General features: G+C 45.3%; 1 protein-coding gene across 1 annotated transcript in view; it reads left to right on the forward strand.

The window, feature by feature from the left end:
• The first annotated feature begins 29 nt into the window (after positions 1–29).
• ASB7 (ankyrin repeat and SOCS box containing 7) overlaps positions 30–14,027 on the forward strand; it is a 34,721-nt gene continuing 20,723 nt past the window's right edge. Inside the window, exons 1-4 of the mRNA XM_045825062.1 lie at positions 30–510; positions 676–770; positions 8,101–8,222; positions 10,556–10,817. Of these exons, the coding sequence (XP_045681018.1) occupies positions 10,607–10,817 (211 nt within the window). The 5' untranslated portion in view covers positions 30–510; positions 676–770; positions 8,101–8,222; positions 10,556–10,606. The remainder of the gene's footprint in view (positions 511–675; positions 771–8,100; positions 8,223–10,555; positions 10,818–14,027) is intronic.

Below are 14,027 nucleotides of genomic sequence, written 5' to 3' on the forward strand. Positions count from 1 at the left end.
TGGCGCGGCCGCTGATTGGCTGCTGAAGGCTTGGTCCCATCCCAGTGACCCCAAAGTGCTGGAGGGAGGGGGCGGGGGTGGCCCAGTGCAAAGTGCATCCAGAAAACCCCCTATCTAGAGCCCCCGAGGCTGGCACTTAGGACCCTGTGCGACCCGGGACCTTGCTGCCCCGAGACCTCCCGCGTTTCCCTCGTAGCCGGGAGCCTCCGGCCCGGAGCGCGGCAGCCCCCTGCTCCGAGCCCTCAGACCGGGACTCTCCGCCCCCCCACCCCCCGCCATCCCCAGCCGGGACTTCCTCCCTGCACCCCTGCCCCGAGGCTGCCCCGCGGCCAGGACCGCCGCCCCGCGTCAGCTCGGCTGTGTGGATGCTCGCCGAGCTGGGGCCGTGAGGCACCGAGGAGGCTCAGGAACACCCGTGTCCGGCCCTGCCTGGGGTGTTTCTTCAATGGAGAAGTTGGTGAGTGTGGAAGAGGCTGAAAGGAGGAAGAGAAGCAGCAGCTGAGGAGACAGGTAAAGTCAGTTACCTTCCCTAAAGGGAAGAGGGCGGCCGGTCGGGAGGGAAATCACTGCATCTCCCTGCTTCCCTTATCACTCCCTTCCTTTGCTCCTCTTCCTCAAAGCCCCCTCCTCCTCGCTCCAGGGGCGCCGCACCTCTCACTGGTTTCTGATTTCCAGGTTCGAGTTGGCTAGGGGAGCCTAGAGGAGCAGGAAGCGGCCTGCCCACCCGCCGAAGTAGCAGAGAGAGCCTCTCACTAGCATCCTCTGTGAAGGTAATAAGCCAGCCCTCCCCTCCCCCATTGTTTGTTTCTGGCCCCTATCTCATTAAGCAGTTCTCTATTTTCAGGGTAGTTAGTTACCTGGGAGTGCAGCTCTTTCCTGGCCTCTGTTTTCCCAGTAAAAACAACAAACCTTGCTCTTGCCCTGCTTCTTAACGTTGTAACAACTTTCCTATCCCCTAAATGTTATTTCCTACCTTTTTCTCTGTCTACTGTTTCCGTGTTTTGCATTCTCTTCTGGTAACTCTACCGTTTACCCTGCTCTGAGACTTGGAGACCTTTTGGTAGCCCTTCCCCTTACTCTCATAGGAATTTCTCAATGCCTTGTTAATTGCTTGTTAATTCGGAATGACTCTGCTTTTTAATTAAACCGCAGTTTTCTGTTTTCCCCTTATTCCTTTCTATCACCTTTCTTCTACTTCCATCGGAAAATCTTTTTGAGAGTTCCCTAACCGACCAGCGTTTGGTAAAGGAAGGTGCAGTAATGGCTTGAAATTTACGTTTCAGAACATAGTGTGACTTTTTCCCTAGGAAAAAGTGAGTCTGTGTCCCTTAATAGGAAGAATCGGGAGGAAGCTATATTCACCCCTGAAGCTCTAGTGTGTAATCAGTTCTTCAGGCTTTTGTGTGTTTGTGTGTGACAGATGTGTATGGGTTCTGCAACTGTTAAAAAGATACATAGTAACTTGCTCCACCGCAGATTTTCTGCAGTTTATGAAACTTTACATAATATCCTGTTAACACTTGACACTCAAGAATTTAAAAGCACAGGAATGTATTGGTGTGTTTGGAATCCAGGGCTTGCTTTTTGCCCTCTTTGTAAAGGAGACTTCTCATTTCAAAGCTCTCACAGGTACTTTGTTAGATTGAAATGGAAGTTTCCCATTCATGTGATCCCGTTTCTGCTGCTGTATTTTGTTGCTGCCTCTGAAAGTGCACTAAATGCACTAAAGGTAGGTTTAGGACATCTGTGTAATTCCCCCAGGAGGGGATGTGATCGGATAAATCATGTAAGAGTTAATTTAGTTCAGAAATTAGCCCAAGTGAATGACTTTTCTAACGTCCAATAACACGCATATAAAGTGACTTGGTAATCTCAGAGTTATTTTAATATCTCAGACTGTTTAGGGAATTTGAGGTACTTAAAATAGCAGGAGTTGTTCGGAAATCTTTGATTTACTCGGTTCCACTGGACTTTGTGCCTTCCACAAAAAGGAAATTAATGGCTTTCTTGATTCTTCTAATTGTCAGGACAGAGCTAAAGGGACTTTTGAGGGTCTCGGAGGGTTTGCATATCCTTGAGACCTGAAACCAGACACCAGAGGCAGACTATTCGCTACACAGTGGGACTTAGAATCCGTTTCTACCAACGATTGTTCTGTGGTGAACATTTAGGGCATCCTTGGTAAGTGCATGTAGGGTACACTTCATGTCAGCGTGAGCTAGGCAAACGCCAGTGCAGTTAAAGGCAGTTTTTGTTATTTCAGTATGAGACTCACCAGGGAGATGCCTAGTGCATAGAACTTTTAAAAAACGCTAAATTATTTGAAGTCTGTTTTGAAGGTAAAGATGAATTCTCTTATTTTCTGTTCAGGCCTTCTCAGTTCAATATTTTTCTGCTTTAGACTTTAGCATGTTTTCACTGCAGAGAAGTGTTATCACCTGGGATGATGGGGGGTGTCTGTGGCGAGTGAAACGTCTAACGTGAAGAGCACACACCTCTTTTTCTCAGCCGGTTCATCCTCATTGCTTACATGAGAGTTTGCTCATCCTCTCAGTTTTTCATTGTTTTTCTAAGATTATGGAATATATAGGGCCCGGCAGAAGTAAGGCCTGCTTGAGTGTGGTTGGTAGGGGAATAATATGGGTGCAATCATACGTAGTTTTAATTTGAACATTTCACCTAGCATGTCCTGCGATGTGCTGACGTGTGATATTGTCATGTTACAGAATGACACGCTTATGATTTTGTAATAAAAAGGGGGTGCTATTGGTACTGGACCCTGTATATAAACTGTCAGCATCTCTTCTTACTATTAGCATGGTCTAGGTTAAGGCAGACGCTTAAAATGTTTAATTCGAGTCCTTATTCCGCAACACAGCCAGTTGTGTGGTTTATTTTTTTCAGCCTGGTACTTAGTTTCGTGTTCATTCCGTGGCTAGCCACAAGGAGAAAGAAAAATCAATCAACACCTGATTTATTTGACAGCCAAATATAAACTTAAAACTGCATAGGGAAAATAACTGATTTTAATTGAAGTTATTCAGTACTGCATCTCGAGTATGCTGTGGCCAGTGCTTACTTTCTTTATACCTAAAGCAGTGCCGTTCATAGTTACTTCATGTTGTGACGCATACACTCTTTATTTTGTTCCCATTCTGCTTTGGTAACAGGGAAGTGCGTACTATCCTTCAAAAGTCTAATCAGATGAAGTTTATCTATGCGCATCTGATACCTGACTTTCAGCCTTTCTTTTTGTTCTCCACTGAAGGCATTCCTTAGTCGAAGTGTCTTCTCCTTTCTTGCAGACTTTCTGGGCTCTGACCTGAGGCTGCTGAGATAGTAATACCGTCAGGGGCTGATAAAACAATACTGATAAGATCTCATTATTTATCATTCTTGTGATTGAAACGTTGACTTGGGTCTGGATGAGTGAATTATAAAACCGCCTCTTTTGCCTCATCCACATTTCATGGGCATTAGTGGTGGTTCTCCTGGAACTTGTGGGTTATATAGATCAGTTGCGCATGGTAGTAAACGCTGGTGTTACATGGAGGCCCAGTAACTGGGAGGAAACAAGGATATCCTCACTTGTTTTGAATGTGAACAGTATGCTATGCTAAGAGATCCTAACGACACACCCCTACCTTACCTGGGGTCCAGACTCGTGATCACATAAGTAGAACTTCTTCTCAGCCTTGTCTTCTACTTCGGGCCTTGCAGTGTGTCTGCGTCCACCTTCCCTGTTAGGACCGAGAGCCACTGGTGAGTTGGTTTTTTCCTTCCTCAGAACCAATATCCTTGAAGTTGCTCATTTGATTTCCTTACCAGCCTGTATCTCGATTTACTCTGCAAAGAAATGCTTATTTCTTTCTTTCTTTTTTTTTTTTGAGTAGCAAGCTGTTACCCTGTTTCTAGCTTGTGTGAAATCTGAAAGCACACTTCTAATTTGTGTCCCTTAATCAAAAAATGTGTGAGTTTCAGTGAAAATAACATGCAAAAAGCCATTAATGACTAATCATGCGAAAGGGAATTGGGGACATGTGGGCAAATTTGGTGAAAGTTATGTAATTGTAGACAGGTCTTAAATACATTTTGTCTGGTGTGGCTCAGTGGATTAAATATATTTTGTTTTACAGTTACTCTTCACTCCATTCTGTGGATATAGACTTTTAAAAATTATGCAAAGCAAGCTTTGGTGTTAACCTCATGAAAGTTACTTGGCATCTATATGGAAATTAAATTGGTAACATTTATTCCAAAATGTTTAGTTTCTCATATGGTCAACAGTATAAACGCTTAGAGGCCTGTATTATTCTCTTTGGACCCCATGCAGAGTAGAAAAAAGTGAATTCGTAAAATGTAAACGTAGCATTAACACAGGGCAACAAAATCTTATGTAAAAAGGAGCTACGGTGAGGAAGTGTGGCTCATTGAGCATATAATTCTGAAGTCTTCCTTGTTAGTATGGTTTTCCTCTCTTTTTTTCCTAACTGTGAAACCTGAAATGGGATTTCTAAAGATTGCGCCCTCAAAGTTGTAGTCGTTCTGCGTCATTATTAACATAAAACAACGTACCCTGCACGTGCATTTACTTAGAAAGTCACCTCCCATGCCATACTCTTTTCTTCTATAGCTGATTTCCGTGAGCTGTCAGGTTTTCAAGCTGTAACTCTTTGAGAGGACATAGGGTTGTGTTTTTTTTCATTCTCATTTCTGGAAATAGTCCTCTTTTCTTTATGTATACGTACATGGATAGCTATACTCTATTAAATGCAAACTCGCTTAAAATAGCACCAAGGTAAAATTAATGGCTTGTCCGATGCTTTGGACTGTCAGGGCATGGGGTGATAAGTCACCGTCCTTCATAATTTAAGGGATGCTGCTGATGGGGGTCACGTGTGCATGGTGTGCGTGTCCGTGGGTTCTTTCCTGTGAAGACCGAGGCACGTCAAGAGCGCTTTGGGGTTTTAAAACTACGGTTGTGCTTTCCAGTGGTCGGCATTTTCAGAAGAGAGAAAAGTGATAGAACATGTCTAGGATTATACGATTCAATGTAAGTGTGCAGTGCCCTCTGTTGAAGTTCTAGCCGGGGGTAACGGCAGTGGCCGAGGCCCAGCCAAGTTCACGTCAGGCGCTCAGTGGACCTTCTCTTGTCTGTCAAAGTAGCCCACGAGGGATCACCACAAGTTACTGTTGTCTGCGCGTCTTTCTTGTTGAGAGAAATAACATAGTCGCTTCACTTTTTAACACACAGGCTTTTCTCGATAATACTAATAAACGAGTACCATTTCCTGTTCCCAAGCCGCACCTCACTCGCCCTCATGCCCACCCACCCCACCCCCACCGCCTCCGGGGACGTGGTGATAAGTGGATGATCAGCGACAGCAGCAGCCGCAGCAAGGGTTCTTAAGGGTTGGAAGCCTTGGAGGGTCACCTCCACTTCGCTGGGGGGTCGGGAGGTGCTGAGGACACGCAGAGAGGTGAGGCACCCAGTGACACTCATTCCCGAAAGGTAGGTGGCGCTCACCTGGGATATAACCAGGCATTCATTTGTGGAAACACCGGGGGCTCATCGTTGGAGACATTGGTTTTCTGACATTCCCCACACCCAAATTCCTCTCTTATCATCTCACGTGAATAGATACGTTTGTCACAGGTAATGGACCAGTAATGAATGTTATTAGGAACTGAAACCCAGACCGTATTTAGATTTCCATAGATTTTATCCAGTAAACGATCTGTTCCACGATCCCCCCCAGGGCCCCACATCACATTCGGTTATCTTTCCCCCCCATAGGCTCCTCCTGGCTGTGACAGTTTCCCCAACTTGTTTAATTTTGATGACCTCGATATTTGGGGGAGTATTGGTCAGTTATTCTATGGGATGGCTAGTTCTTCGTTGCAATTTGTCTAGTGTTTTTCTCATGACTAGACTGGAGGTCTAGCCTATCATCATGCCATGCCATGCCATACTGACAATATGGCTGGCACTGATGATATTAACCACGATCAGCTCGCTGAAGTAGTGTTACTAGCTCTTTTTCCTCCTGCCCTCTTTAGAAGGAAGTCAGTGTATGCATAGCCCATACTTAGGTGGGGGGCAGTTGAGCTCCACCTCCTTGAGCGGGGAGAATGGACACAAATTATTTGGAGTTCTGCGCAGGAGGTTCCCCCCGCCCCCGCCTTGTTTGTTGATTCAGTCAGCTGTGTATTACATGCCCTGGGTTAGAATCCAATAGTTCTTTATCTTGTTCCACTTGTTCTGTCTTGGCTATTGAGAGCTCTTTAGTTGGCTTTTGTGTCCCTTTGACATACTTCCATCATTGTGGGTTTTCTTTCTTTCTTTCTTTGTTTTTTGAGCACTTCCTTCCTGTTTGGCACTGTAAGATGCTTGAGGCTCTTGTATATTTCCTGCCCTGGTCTCAGAATCCGCATTTATGTAAGGAGAGTTCTGCATTTCTTACAGCTCCCTGGAGGAGCCGTTCTGATTATGTCTAATTCAGAAATAATGGGCAGAGTTTATATTGGTGGTTGCAGGGGGGTGGGGATGGGCAGAGGTGGAAAAGTGGGTATGGAGGGGGGATAAATGGTAGCAGAAAACATTATAAGATAAAAAAAAATAATGGACAGAGTTTTAAATCCAGTATCATTGCCAAGTGCATGTTGGCAAAGGCTTTGGTCTTCTTTGAAGAAGTTTAACAAGGAAAAATAAGGAGTAGAAAAAGGGAAGGGTCAGAGTGGACTGTACTAATTTGGACCCGTTGGAAATTCCGGTGGGCAGCTGGCGGCACCTAGGGCTGACACCTGTCTCCGTGGTGCCTGTTTCCAGGTGGCCCAGCCTTTTCTTGTTGAAGTGACAGGGTGTTAGTACACTCAGCCCACCGGGATGGGTGGCAGTTCTCCCAGTGAGAAATCCCTGGAGTGCTTCTGGGCTGAAGTGCGGAAGTCACTTTGCCTGCGTCCTCAACCTTACTGGTATTCACAGGCTTAGGATTTAACTAACATGGAGAGAGATCTTTTTTAGTCATAGAGGGACTTTTTTCAGAATTTAAGATAAGGAAGCTAGCGAGACTGTTGTTGATCTTTTTCCTACTTTGGTGTGTGCATGAAGGAGTAACAATATGTCCTTTTGGACATAATGAAGAACCAGTATTTAAAGCCATGTTCTTCTCTTCGTTGTCATAGATTCCGTTTTTGGCTTTGGCCACCTTCTATATTGAATGCATACATTTTCTCATTTTGGTCCTGTTTAGAAAAAGCAAGTGGCTGACAGTGTCCGTTAAAAAGGAATTCAGATGGGCCCTGGCTGGGTGGCTCATCATCCCATAAACCGAGAGGTTGAAGGTTCGATTCCTGGTCCAGCCACACACCTAGGTGCGGGTTCAGTCCTTGCTTGGGGCACATATGAGAGGCATCCAATTAATGTTTCTCTTTCTGTCTCTTCCCTTCCCTTTCCCTCTCTCTAAAACGAGTAAGTATGCCCTCGGGTGAGGATTGAAAAAAAAAATAATTCAAATGAAGCAAGTCTGAAAATGTATTCTGAATAGAACCAAAAAAAAAAGAGTCTTTGTTTGCATCTCAATTCCAGCCGTGTCACTTACGGTTTTCTTTATTCTTTTATATTTTTAACCTGCCTATGTAGGGGTTAAAAAAAATTCCTAAAAATAAAGTATAGTCATACCTCAGTACTCGTCAGCCTCAGAACTTGTCAAACCCTGTACTCATTGCATTTTGATGAGAAAAAAATGTTTCCGTGCTTGGCGCTTGCTGGGACCCCTTGCACTGGCTGGAACTCGTGTGAGTCACGCCACCACCATGCAAAAGAAAAGGCACCTCTTGCTCGGGACTCATCGGTTTCGGCACTCGTCACAAGTTCCAGAACAAACTGGCAACAAGTACCGAGGTACCGCTGTATTTATACCACTGTGGAGATGACTGTTGGTCTCGAGATCATTTTCTGTACGACTTGATCTGAGTTCTTTCTCTGCTCTGTAAGTGCGCCGGAAAGGGGTAAAAGTCAAGTTTGTCAAAAGGTAGACTCTGCAGGCGGCCATGATTTTTTATTTTAGGAGCGTTCCCATGACTGCTGTTTGTTTTTAGGTTAAGAAAGCTGGTCCGCGCCATCGTCTGGACACACTCGGAGTCCTCTCCCCACGATGCTGTATGTGCACAATGGTCATTAGGCAGTCCACCTATCAGGAAGAGGGACATTCCAACGGAAGGTAAGTGACTGACGGTCACTGGTCATCTGTAGTGTTCTGGGGGGAAACCCACTTAGCTTTCTTTTCCTCCTTCACATGAGCTCATGTATACTAAACACAGCACTTGCTAAAAAAAAATCCAGGGGTTTTTTGTTTGTTTGTTTTTTATTGTTTAACTCTTTTCTTAAATAGTGGCCCTATTTAAGTACCAAGATAATCATTCCATTAAAAAAATCTGTTAAAGAGGATGGTTTTGAGCACAGAGTAGTAGTTTCCATTAACTCCCTCTAATGGTCTTCAGCATCTTCTCTTAAAATGTAAATGATAGGTGAGAACCCGCTTGAAAAGAATTCTTGGTTTTAAAATTTCTAAAACGAGGCTTGATTTTAGTGTCAGTTGAAAAGTGAGTGAAAGCCCTGGCTGGCGTAGCTCAGTAGATTGGGCTGTGAATCAAAGCGTCGCAGGTTTGATTCCCGGTCAGGGCATACTCCTGGGTTGCAGGCCACGGCCCCCAGCAACCGCACATTGATGTTTCTCGCTCTCTTTCTCCCTCCCTTCTCTTTCTAAAAATAAATAAATAAAATCTTTAAGTAAAAAAGATACAGTTTAAAAAAAAAGAAAAATAAGTGAAGAAATGAGGGGGGGATCATATCTTTTAAGACAACAAATTGTGTTGAAATTTCTCATTTCCTAATTTTTCCCGAGGAAACAGCTCTTTGTAGAAAAAGCCTGATGTTTTCTTTTCTTTCTTTTCTTTTTTTTTTTTTTTTTTAAGATTTTGCACATCAATGTGCGGTTGCTGGGGGCCATGGCCTGCAACCCAAGCATGTGCCCTGACTGGGAATCAAACCTGCGATACTTTGGTTCACAGCCCGTGCTCAATCCACTGAGCTACGCCAGCCAGGGCAGGAGCCCAATGTTTTCAAATGACATTACTCAGTAGCAAAACTCAGGGATCTGTAGTGACCCTTTGCTGTGTATAAAATAACACACGATGTTTGATTCCCGTCTTACGCTGTGGCGACGTGCCCTGAGTTAGGGTTAAGTTTGCCTCTGTACAATCTGCATGAGAAGTTTGACGGGATAAATTATTATTGGTAACAAGATTATCCCAGGATGTCTAACCTACGTAAGAGACCAAAATGTCTTTAAAGAACTTTACCACATAATTTTTTTTTTTTTTTTTAAGAAATGGAAGCCTACTAATTAGGAGATGAGTCTAATCTAATCCTTAAAATTAGCCCAGATGGAATGGCTTCCTGGAATAATGTTAGTTTACATTTCTGTATGTCTTGAAGAGCTCAAAAATGCACTCCAAAAGTTTTTGTACGAGTTTTTAAATATTTTGTATGCTCTTGATGCTGGGCATACTTAGAGTGTAAACCTTCTAGAAAACCGAAATAGGAAAAAATGTCAGTCCTGCATCAGATAACACAAAATGGGGAAGATAGAAACAGACACAGGTAAACAAAGGGAAGGAAATACATTCTCTACATTTTATTCGTTTGCCTAACCCCGCCCATACTCCCTTCCCCTCAGCCTTCCGCCTTTTGGGGCTAAAATAAAACACTGTTAATATACTCTAGGAAAGCAGCCTAAAGGTTTTTGCACTTTTTTTTAAATGCATCCCATAATTAAAGGTCTTTAGTTTTCATAGTCTGTGAATTGTCCATTTGATACTTTGTGTTTACTTACTGATTGGTGAGAGAAACCCAGAATGGACTGGAACTAAAGTCTCAGACCTCCGAGTGCTTCCGGGAGATCCGAATTCCTAAGACACTCGTGCGACTCCTCAGTTTTCCCCCATGTTCTAGCTGCCCAGTGTCACCTTCCCTCCTACCCCCACAACACACCGTTAACATTCACAGGATGTTTGCTCCGAGTTTTCTTTTTTTTTTTTTAAGATTCTATTTATTTTCACTTTTAGAGAAGGAAGGGAGGGAGAGAGAGAGAAACATCAATGTGCGGTTGCTGGGGGTCATGGCCTGCAACCCAGGCATGTGCCCTGACTGGGAATCGAACCTGCGACACTTCGGTTCACAGCCCACACTCAATCCACTGAGCTACGCCAGCCAGGGATTGCTCCGAGTTTTCGAAAGGCTGCGGAAGACGGGTCCTGTTTCAGCTACTTGGGGCTTTCTTCCTGGCTTTTTTGAAATCTGGTTACCATCCTAGGAAAATAACTGAAAGTTCCGCTCCTAACAGAGACTTGTCAACTAGCCGTAGTAGTGTGCCCTATCGTGATTAAGGTGCGCACGTGATTTAGCAAAAGGAAAATTCCGCGATACTTTGTGGACACCCTGTCGGCGGGAGCCAGGAAGCCTAAATGTCACGTGTTCTGCCCACCCTTAAAGGCTGATCCCCGTGACCTGATGACGCATCTGTGAGACGCGGACTCAGCTAGGATGTTACACCACCATTGCCGCAGGAACCCTGAGCTGCAGGAAGAGTTGCAGATTCAGGCCGCGGTGGCCGCTGGCGATGTGCACACCGTCCGGAAGATGCTAGAGCAGGGCTACTCGCCCAATGGCCGGGATGCCAATGGCTGGACCCTGCTCCACTTCTCGGCGGCGAGAGGAAAGGAGAGATGTGTCCGCGTGTTTCTAGAGCACGGAGGTGAGTAGACGAGAAGCGCGTCTCTTTTTCCCAAGGGGGAGCTTAAAATGAAACCGTATTTCATTTAAAACGTGTGTCTGCCCGTGTGTATGATGCTTGATGCTTCGCTTTTGTTCATGGCAACTTAATTTTCTCTCCTCTGTGAAGATTTGTTGTAATTATGCGGCGTTTTGTTTCAGACCAGGTGGTCCGAAAGATCAGATTGGTGAATGTGCTTTTTCCTTTGTCACAGTACTTGGTGTACAGCCAGGCCTCTCCGGGTTATTTGAACTAAAAGCAGCTCTCCTTCAGGTTGTCTGGTTGCTTGTGTTCCAGAAGCGGGAGTGGCTGTGGCGTCCCCAGCAAGAGAATCACACAAGCTTCTCTGTTGATGGCTCAGGCCGGCAGACCTGGCTCTCCCTCTAGACCCTCCCCCTCTATCCCTGTTGCGTTTCTGTTCTGCAACAGTACTTGCAGCACAACGCGTAACTGTCGCGGCCACCGACCGGCAGTGACCGTGGAACGCTGCGGATGGCTCGTTGAAACACGAGAAACACATACACAGTGACAGTCGAGTCCTGTGGGGAAATAGGGACGGGATAGCCACTCTCTAGTGGGGAGCACCATAGCCACCCTCCCCGGGGGAGAGCGCCCCTAAGGGAGAGCGCCTCGATCTCCCCCGCCCGAGCAGGCTTTTTATTGGGTTCGTTTGCATAAGAATTCAGGTAAAGCTCATTACTCCGTTGCTAGGAAGTAAGGATCAAACAATAGATAACAAAGAACTCTGAGGGCCTATTTTGAGTCAGGGTCAGATAGCTAAAGAGCTGTAAAACTTTGAGGAACAAATTTACTTCTCCCTTGGACTCTCATCACTCAACTGAGAGTATTCTAAACAAAGCAGGTTTCACAGGATTTTACATATTCTTTCTTAGGCCTGATCACCTGGGGAACCCGCCCTTTCCAGCAGAGCTGCACCACCCTCTGTCATTGTTTCAGGCTTAGGTGGAGCAAGGGAAGTAAGGCAGCCAAGAGATTAGGAGATTTTCTTGCAGACACTGAGGACTCAGGCTTTGTCAAAGCCAAGGGGCAAGGGTCCATCACCCCCTTTTGCTGTAGCCCCCAAAGTCCTTCCTTGGGGGCCTCCCACGTGATGGTGCCTGTCTTATGTCGTTCCCCCCTTGGGGAATCTTACTTGTCATTGGCTAACCGACCAAGCATTGGGGGCCAGGCAGGGTGAAGTAAAAGGAGCAGAAGCAGTGCTCCTGCCAGGGAGATAAGCTTTTGTCTCCTTGCTGGCTTACGGTCCAAGGTCATTTCCTCAGCCTTAGCCTTGGCGGGGGTTACAGCTTCTGATACCAGGCAGGGCGGTTCCCAACACGTAACTGGTTTTTAGACCTCCGACAGACACAAGGTGCACGTGGCAGCACCTCTGGACAAAATCCTGGAAATGTGTTTGACCAGATTACTCTGTCTGTACATTCTAATCCTTACAGCAACCAGCACTAAAAAAACAAAAATGCAGGCATACCTCATTTTACTACACTTTGCAGATACTGCGTTTGTTCACAAATTGAAGGTTCACGGCAGCCCTGCGTGGAGCAAGTCTGTCGGCACCCTTTTTCCAGCAACACTGGCTTACTCCGTGTCTCTGGGTCACATTCGGGTCATTGTCACAAGCGTTTGCACTTTTGCATTAGTACAGTTGTGGTCGTGGTCTGTGATCAGTGATCTTCGATGTTGCCGGGGCAAGACCCTGCACTGGCTAAAAGAACAAAACTTCGGAGCAGCAGTTCTAAACGTCTTCAAAGAACGAAGGAAACCATGGTCAAAGAATTAAAGGGGAATACGATGGCACTGGCTCCTCAAATAGAATGAATTTGGAGTTGAAAAGTACAATACCTACAATGAAGAATTCTCTGGAGTGGTTACTAGCACAGTCAAGCTGGCAGAAGATGGAATCAGTGACCTGGAAAATCGCTCGATAGACATTATCTAGCCTGAGGGACATACGGAAAAAATGTGTCAAAAAATGAAGGGTGACATAGACCAGTGGGACCCTATCGAGCACACGACACATGCGTGAGGCATGATGGGAGTGCCAGAAAAGAGGTGACAGAGAGGAAGGGACAGAAAAATTATTTGAAGAAAGAATGGCCCAAAACCTCCTACATTTGATGAAAAGCCTTAAACTACGTATCTCAGAAGCTCAGTGAACTCCAAGTTGGATAAACTCATCTGGATACATAATAGTCAAACTGTGGAAAGAGAAAAGTCCGGAAAGCACCTAGAAAAGTGGCTGATTACGTGCAAGGGTTTCTCAGTGACAGCTGGTTTTTTTTTTTCCCATAAGGAACAACAGTGGCCAGAAGGCAGTGGGATGACATACCCGAGTCGCTGAAAATAGGCAACTGTCAACCAAAAATTTTACATACAGCAAAACTGTCCTTCAAACTTGATGATGGATTAAAGCCATTCCCAGATAAATGATGAGAATTTGTAGCTCTCAGACTGGCTTTATGAGAAGTACTACTACAATCCTTCAGGCTGAAAAAAAAGATAAGGTGCAATTCTGATTCACACACACAAAGTCCACTGCTAAAGATACGCAGGTACACATAGAAGCGTGTATTTGTTTTTTCTCGCTGCGTAACAAATTACACAAAAACACGACTCACTACAGCACGCATGTAGCGCCTCACAGTTTTAGGGTGTCGGCCAGACTGTTCTCAGGCTGGACTGGAGAAGGATTTGCTTCTAAGCACACTCCAGTTTTTGGCAGATTAATTTCCTGGTGCCTGTAGGACTGACAGTGCAGTTCCTTGCTGGCTAGAGGTTGTGGTTCCTAGGGACCACCGGAGACTTCCGTCCCGTGGGCTGGCTCGCCACGGCTGCTGGTTTCATCAGGGCAGCAGGGCAGTTTTCCAGATGTTCCGTCGCCTTTGTCAGATTCCGTTGGTCACAGGGACGTCGCTGTCCTGCCAACGGTCCGGGAGAGGGTTACATAAAGGCGTGAACATCAGGAGAGAGGGATTGTGGGAGGGGCCTCCTCCGAGCCATTGTGTATAACACTGTGTTGGCAAAGGTTTCTTAAATAGGACACAAATAGCACAAGACCATAAAAGAAAAAAAAATGATATTTGACCTCACCAAAATTAAAACCTGTTCTTTAAAAGACACTGCATAAAAAGATGAAAAGGCACAACAGACTAGGAGAAAATATTTACAAAACGT

This window comes from Phyllostomus hastatus, unplaced genomic scaffold (genome assembly GCF_019186645.2).
Source record: "Phyllostomus hastatus isolate PE091 unplaced genomic scaffold, TTU_PhHast_1.1 phas_scaffold_555, whole genome shotgun sequence".
NCBI classification, from domain to species: Eukaryota; Metazoa; Chordata; class Mammalia; order Chiroptera; family Phyllostomidae; genus Phyllostomus; species Phyllostomus hastatus.